The sequence below is a fragment of the Gastrolobium bilobum genome, unplaced genomic scaffold, assembly GCF_033153095.1.
Source record: "Gastrolobium bilobum isolate Gb01-03AN ecotype WA unplaced genomic scaffold, APGP_CSIRO_Gbil_v1 utg5396, whole genome shotgun sequence".
Classification (NCBI taxonomy): Eukaryota; Viridiplantae; Streptophyta; class Magnoliopsida; order Fabales; family Fabaceae; genus Gastrolobium; species Gastrolobium bilobum.
Window position 1 is genome coordinate 211,913 of NW_026897307.1, and position 8,221 is coordinate 220,133.

An 8,221-nucleotide genomic window follows, 5' to 3' on the forward strand; every position below is an offset into this window, starting at 1 on the left:
TATAGATTTAGAAAATTTAAACCAATTTTCTTGATAATTTTTCGGCCTTCCAAATAACTTTTTTTTCACTTTTCTACCAAACTCATTTTTTTATCACTTCCCTAGTAATTATATTTCTCTGGTACAAAAATATTTTTCCTCTATCAATCCAATTTTTCTAATATAATATGGTATGAATTAAAGGCAAGAGAATTGGGCTGATCATCACCATCATGGCCAAAGCCCAAACTGGGATCGCGGGCCGAAACATGCTTCCCAAAAGCGAAATTCGAATTTCTATAGAGGGCGCGAAATTTGAAGTAAATAATTCGAATTGGAGTCACGAAGATGGGGTGTGTCTGTGTCAAATGTCTGACGAAAATCAATAAGGACAAGAAAACAATATATTATCAAAGATTTTGAATTTTTTTCTCTCTCATCTCATTCTTTCAAATTTTCTGGTAACTAGAATAACAAAAAACAAAAACAAACACGAGCCTCTCTTCTCTATTTGCGTGCATGGGTCCTGAACCCGAGGTGAACTTTGAGATTCTCTTTTTCTCTCTCTCTCTCTCTCTCTCCGTTTTCAAATTTCATTCATTTTAAATCGATTGATTATTGAAATAAATTTGAAATGACAATGGAATTTCCTTTTCCACCACATTCCTTCCAGTGGTTTAGAAAACGTGAGAGGGTGAGATGGTGATGTAGGGATAGGGATCGGTTCGAGATCAAATTAAAGAGTGAAGATGAAGAAGTCACAAGGGCAAGGTAAAGCGATTTTGGAGCTAAAACAGAGAACAGTTGTTGCGTTGAACAAGCTTGGCGATCGCGATACTCAACAAATAGGGATGGATGAGCTGGAGAGGACCGTGCAGGGTTTAAGCCCCGAAGTGATTCCAGCATTTGTGTGTTGCATCTTAGACACTGATTCGAACCAGAAAACAGCCATCAGAAAAGAGTGTATCAGACTCATGGGCACATTGGCTAGGTTTTACGAGGGTCTCATCGTTCCTTATCTTCCAAAGATGGTTGCCAGCATTGTTAAGCGCCTCAGGGATTCCGATTCTGTCGTCAGGGATGTATGCGTCGACACAGTTGGTGTTCTCGCCTCTACATTGGTTAATCAATATCAAATTAACAAGGTCTTTCTTGTATTAGTAAAGCCTATTTTTGAGGCTCTTGGGGAACAAAATAAGCACGTTCAGTCCGGTTCTGCTTTTTGCCTCTCTAGGATCATTGACAATACACATGATCCTCCCCTTTCCCTTTTGCACAAGATGTTGACTAGGACTATCAAGTTGCTTAAAAATCCACATTTTATGGCTAAACCAGCTCTTGTTGAGTTGAACAAGAGCATTATCCAGGTTTGTTTTTTTTTTTTTTTATTGATAATATGAACTTTGACAATGACAGGTATATTATAGGGCTAGGAAGTAGGAACACACACAACAACATCTCTCACTCATAAGTGCTTTTCTCATTTTATTTATCAGGCTGGAGGAGCTCCATCAGAAAATATTCTGTCCACTGCTATTGCTAGCATCCAAGAGGCTCTCAAAGATAGTGACTGGACAACACGCAAAGCAGCTTCCGTAGCACTGGGAGAAATTGGTTTCAGTGGTGCTTCTTTCTTGGGATGTTTAAGGGCTTCTTGTATTCATTCTCTTGAGTCATGTCGATTTGACAAGGTATTTTTAGTTTTTTATTTTACATTTATGAAATGCATGTTTCTTTCTTTTGTATTTATTAGATGATTCTTGTTATTGATTATAGGTGAAACCAGTCAGAGATGCTGTTTTGCAAGCGCTCAAGAATTGGAGAATTCTTCCAGGCCCCAATACTCCCGAGCCTTCTGAAACAGGATCCTCCTTAAAAGGTTCATTAATGCAATCTCTCAGTTTTCTTTGACTTTTAATATCAATATCGCATCAGATAAAAATACTTGATATGTTATGACTAAGTATAGCAGGCCATTCTACTTCTTCGCACAATGCAATAAGGGATGTGCATTGGTCGAACCGAATCAAATTTTTTGAAAAATCGAACCGAATTTGTTTTTGTATGATTCGGTTCAGTTTGGAACCGGTTCGGGTCGATCCTATTTTGAAAAGAAAAGAAAATTAAAAATTAAAATAAAAATCAATTTGGTTCGGTTTGAAAACGGTTCGGTTCGGTTCGGAAACGGTTCGATTCGGTTCTTAAATTGGTTCTAAAACCCGGTTTGGTTCATGAACTGGTTCTTTAAAAACCGATTCAGTACATGAACTGATTTTTAAAAACTGATTATTTTAAGGGCAATTTGATTCGGTTCACGGTTCATTTCAGTTTTTTTGTTATTTTGCCTGAAATATAGACTTTGCCTGCCTCAACTCGTTTACAATTGTTCAGTTACTGGATTCTCAGTGGAAATTATTGTCCGAAAAATGTAATGGCAGAATACATGACCTTTAAAAAGACACAAGCTACAAAACAATTGTCTAATCGAACCGTTAGGATAGTAGCAACAATCAATAGTATTTATTAATAAGACATTCTCAAATCCGTTATCTGGAATAAAATATCCATGGCAGTATTACGAGTTCCAATCAGGTAGTGAGTGATGCACCCTTCTGATTGCCTTCCTTTTATTCTTTGGCATGCTTTTGATTTCTTCTTGTTTATGGTGTCTTCTACTTGTGCTTTCTACAGAAAATATCTGCAGAGGTGACACTGCTGATCTTAGTAGTACTACTACTGAATCTCGACAGAGGGATGTTAAGCTCCAAAAAGATAATATTAAATCAACTATGGGAAGGATTCCTTTGTCTGTTAGAAAAGCATGTCAAAATTATGTCAGAAATCCTCACCATCTCAAACCAGATGACTGGCATGTTGAAATTGCAGTAGCCAGAACACATTCTGTAGTGGGATTCCAGAATGAAGAATCTGAAAGTAGTTCTGTCACTAAGCAATTAGAAACAATGAGTGCTGATGTTACTAGCATGCAGGATGTTGGTTATGAATATGTGCCAATGGATGACAAGCAGGAATGCTCTTCTGTCTCTAATCTTACCACTGATAACTTTGCGACCAAGTTTCTAACTGCTTCTAATGACTGCTTTATAAATAGTGGATTACGGAAGCCAATTGCAAGAAGCCAACAGTTTAGTGAAGAAATAAGTTGTAATGAACAAATGTACTCCACAAAGATGCAGCATCCTACTAGAAGTTCTGATTCTACGGTCACAGAGCCAAGTCCCCAAACTACACATGAATGTTGTGCGCAAATGGCAAATGAAATGATTTGTATTCAGAATCAACTTTCAGATATTGAAATCAAACAGGCAAACATGATGCATCAGTTACAGGTATTATACATACTAACATATATGCACGTGTGATTCTAAGTTTCTGAACTCTGGTGCTGCTAGTCACTTTCCTTCGTGCAGTGGTTTCTTGAACATAGGCTTCCTTGTTTTCTTTTTTAACAGCATGACAACACTTGAAGTACAATCAGTAGGAGTTGTTGGTTTTGTATGATTCTCTCCCTCACCTAGTAAAAACAAAATCAATGAAGTCAACATCTATGTGTTTTATCACGAGGAAGTAAAGTACAATATGAATTATGTAACCTTTTGCACACATGCAATCACAATATGGACTCGACTCACTCGAGTGTTTCTTGTTATGCATCACATGTATATGGTATAGCTTTTACTTATATACTGCCAAATCTTTTTCAGATGTTTACAACCGGTATAATGGATGCCCTCTCTACAATCCAATCAAGAATGGTAGGCTTAGAGAACGTACTTGATAGGTTAACTCAAGAATCATTGCAAGGAGGAAGAAATTCGTATTCAGAAAACTCCAAATTTGTGAGGCAGAGCCAAAATGTGGCTTCTCCCAGGTTCTCCATATGCACTCCAAGGCCATCTGTAGAAATTAGTAATAAGGAATCGGGCTTGTCAGTTAAAAATTCTGGAAGTTGGGAGAAAAAAACATTTTCTAGGAGCCAACCTCAGAATCATGCTGGATATAGTGCGGATATGTGTAAAAGTTACAAGGTAAAGACTGGCAGAAAATTTACAGAGGACATTTTGAACAGCTCTAAGAAGGATACACGGAGCATGATTTCTGCTCGAGAGAGAAAGGAAGATGGAACCTTTTCCTCTGCTACTAGAGTCAATGCCAGAAACGGTTGTTCTGAGAGTAATACCAACTACTGGAAATGTGTAAAACGCCTTGTATGTGAAGGGGATCTAAACTCTGCTTATATGGAAGCTTTGCGTTCCAGGGATGAACTTATTCTTGTTGAGCTTCTGAATAAAACTGGTCCAGTTATAGAAAGTTTATCAGTGAAGACTGTCAATGTTCTTCTTAGCTCTTTAGCATCGTATCTTCTGGAAGGGAAGTTTTTTAATGCTACAATCCCCTGGTTGCAGCAGGCAAGTTCACTTATTCTTACTAATTATAGTACAGCAATCTATTCATTAGCATTTTTGAATTCTACATCCATTTCATTTTACTTAAGTAGCTTGCTTGGAATGAATGAAATGTACGTAAGAGTCTTTTAGCTAATAATTATAGAAACAATAAAGCATAAAAAATTGTGGCTTCATGTCATCCCTTCAATTGAATTCCTACCTTTATAAACCCGAAGTCCAGAATCATGAAATGAAGATGCTAAAAATTGACTCTTATTCTGAATTGATAACTGTAACAGTAACAGATTAACAGTATGGAATGTCATTTCGGATTACCTTTAAACAGTTTTAGAATTTTTACAGATCATAATAATCTTTGGATGGTTAATTTTGCTTATATGCCGTGTGAAAAATATGGTTCGGTAAAACTTTAACATGATAGCTAAACTAGCCTGGGCTATTGATGACAAGGCTATGTAGGATATGTTCGTAGGTAGGAAAATTTTACAGTACTAGAAAAAATTAAGTGCTCATAATTTCATGATATTAGTAATTATTGATTATTATTGTATATTAGTTCTAAATGTCAGATAAAAAACATCTTGGATGGTAGGGACCATGCTAAAAAGAAGAAAAAGGAAAATATTAGCATTTTTCTTTTCTCAATGCCATAGTTTTATCAGGCTGATTGTTGAGAACATAGCATCTTCTCCAGAAGGAAAATGATCATGAATCACAGACAGGTAGCCTTTTCAGCTCTTGTCCATTTAGAAGCTTATAACTGATGCCCTACACTGAAACATAGGTGTAAAACTCGGACCAGAAAATAACAGGCCCAGGTCCCCTGGTTGAACGTGGTTACTGCTTGTTCAAAGTAAAAGCAGGGGAATCGGGTATAACGGCAAAAACGGCTGGTCCTTTTTTTGTGTGTGTGTGTGTATTGTTTTTTCTAGCCAGATTAGTGGTCAAACTAGTGAACCAAGCCCTCTGTTTGGTTTGACTCCTCTCTGGGTTTTACAGGGGTAATAGAACCAAATAGTAAGGAATAATTGAACCAATCTGGACAGAAATAAATTCTATTTCCCTATGTTAAGGAATTCACACTTAACAATAGCAAGCTAATATTCAGGCACTTGTCTTCGTAGTTATCAAATGCGGACCGTGGCATGTCGCGGCCAACCCCCCCAAAATGCTATAGCATTATAGTGGGTTGTGGTTGCAGAAATAACGGAATAAATATATGATAGAAATAATGACAAAGAAACATTTTTTAAAAGCAGAGATAGCAGAAGTGACAGAGAGAGACACATATAAACTAAAAACCCTTAAATTTTTTCTGTTACACATTTAAATTTAGGACAAAATTGACATTTTGTCTTATGATAGTAATATGGTCGCAAATGCGATCGCAATGGCCGCTATTGCGTTCTGGTGCAGCGCGACGTGGTTTCTTGCGGCGAGGCACCGCAACGCCCATACGGCGCGGCTTGTGGCACTATTGCGGCGCAATTAGCTACTATGCTCGTCTTTGAATTTATATGTCGTTATCTACAAATTAGTACCAAATAACATTGGGGAAAATATCCGATCCTTTATGGTAGTCTTTGTTATTTTAGGTTGCTGAAATGAGTACTATCCATGGACCAAATTGCATTGCTCTCTCTATTGAAGCCAAGGAACAGCTTTTATCTGCAGTTCAGGAGGCTGCGAACCTGAATATTTTCAGTCATGCGGAAAGAAGGTGTGCTTCTGAATTAGCAATGAAATTACATCATATATGGGCTAATATTACTGAAAGTTTATAATATTTTTGTGTTGGAAGTTAAATCTCGATCCTGGTTGAAATCAAAAAGCAAGTTCTAGTTGTATGTATTTTGTTACTAGAGTGAACTTTGGGTTTAGTGAATAATTCATTGCTAGTTAGTTCTGGAATGAAATAATTTGTGATGTTTTCTTTTGCGGAATGGTAGCGGTGTACATTGGAAAGATGTTATCTTGTGCTATGTATTGCATCTTTGAGAATGGATGTCACGATCTTGATTGTAATGTACTACATTTGTGTTATATATTTTTTAATGCTTATTGTAGATTTAGCATTATTCACATTTATGTTATATATTTTTAATGCTTATTGTAGATTTAGCATTATTCAATCATAAATTATATTTTTCATTCATACGGAATTTAGAAATTTATGTTCAAACTTTTCAAACATTTAATAATATAACTTTTGTAACGCCCCGTTGTACACCCGGAAATGTTAACATTACCTATGATATTAAGCGTAGTTACAATCAGACTGATTCAATTAAAACTACGGATAAATTTTTTCTTTTAAACATTGTTCACTTACTTTTTAAAACAAATCGTATTTAATATAACCAAGTCAGTAATTGTAACCATGTATCATTCTCTAAACTGAGACCACTATACTTAACCATTAACTCTAATCTTTTCATTATGATAAACTAGACGTCTAGGGTTTTCGAAAAAATATTACAATAATCATTTGGTTAAGTATAGCTGAAGTTATTAAACTTGCAAGGAAGCTGACGAAATCAAATTTTCGAAATTGTAGCATCAACTTCAATCCTAAGCTGGTATTAATATATTCATCCAATGGTTCTAATATTTTACAAGGTTATAGCCTTATATGTTAGCTTCACATAGGTTCAAACCTCACTCAATTTGGAGTTCTGTAGCTTAAGTTATGTTAATTTTACTAAACTACGTTTGTGCTAAAAACAGGCAGTACGCTTGAGTGCACTGGAGTTCGCTGAGAGCGCTTGAGTGCGCCTTGACAGGTTTCGACCACCAAGAGCGCTGAAGCGCCCTCTAGAGCGCTCCGACAGATAAAAACAAGTTCAATCTGCATAATGGCACAAAACATGATGGAGAATTGGGTGAATTAGGTACCTAAGACTAGGGATGGCCAACAATGATCCAACATATATTGTGGCACTCACATCCCATCATATTCATCAATTTATCATTCAACTCAAAATGAGAAAACATGCTTCGAACTCAATCAATGTTACAATGAATCATTTACAACAATATTCTTCAAGATAATTACATGCCAAAGGACTTAGCTACAAAAAGGACATGATCAAAGCTACTAATCATATAAAACAAGGCATTCACCATCACAATGATCATGCACTAAGTCCTTCAAAATACATCATATGTCCTCAAAATATATGTATACATGTGGCAATGTAAATGACATGTACATCTATAATCCTAGATGAGATGCAATCAAAAATGACCGGCAACCAACATATGACATATAGCCCAAATATGACCACCTGCCACCAGAGGCTCCTGCAGCATCTGTACTTGAAAGGGGGTCCTCACAACACAGGGCGAGATATACGAATATATCTCAGTATACCAGGGGTCCTTGGAGCATCTCTCCACCCTATAGTTCACTCACAGTATAATAGCAATAACAATAAATAATGCAATAAATACATATCCATACAGTGTATAAAACATCTCCAAGAGACATCCCTCGAGCTCTCATGTCGTTCTAAGGATACTTAGATGCAAATAGTCTTATTGGCCAGCTAAACTACCAAGTGTGAATTACGCATCGTCATGTAAGATACATAACATAGGGAAACACCGTCCTACGCCACACCTAGTGCATACACATACATATAACAAAGCATTAAACTACTTTATTGCAATTACATACACTATCAACAACCATTACCCAATCAAGGCTTGGTGGAACAATAAAAAAATCAATTCCCAAGGTCCAAAGGCTTACCTCAATGCGCTTTTAAGCTTAACCTTTGTTCACCACCAACGAGTTATCAACCCAGTGT

General features: G+C 36.6%; 1 protein-coding gene across 1 annotated transcript; it reads left to right on the forward strand.

Moving 5' to 3' along the window:
- The first annotated feature begins 728 nt into the window (after positions 1–728).
- LOC133305837 (TORTIFOLIA1-like protein 2) lies at positions 729–6,193 on the forward strand. The gene is made up of 6 exons (XM_061506077.1): positions 729–1,346; positions 1,476–1,670; positions 1,756–1,858; positions 2,671–3,329; positions 3,705–4,409; positions 6,005–6,193. The coding sequence occupies exons 1-6, from the start codon at positions 729–731 to the stop codon at positions 6,191–6,193; spliced, it is 2,469 nt and encodes an 822-aa protein (XP_061362061.1).
- Positions 6,194–8,221: the final 2,028 nt, after the last annotated feature.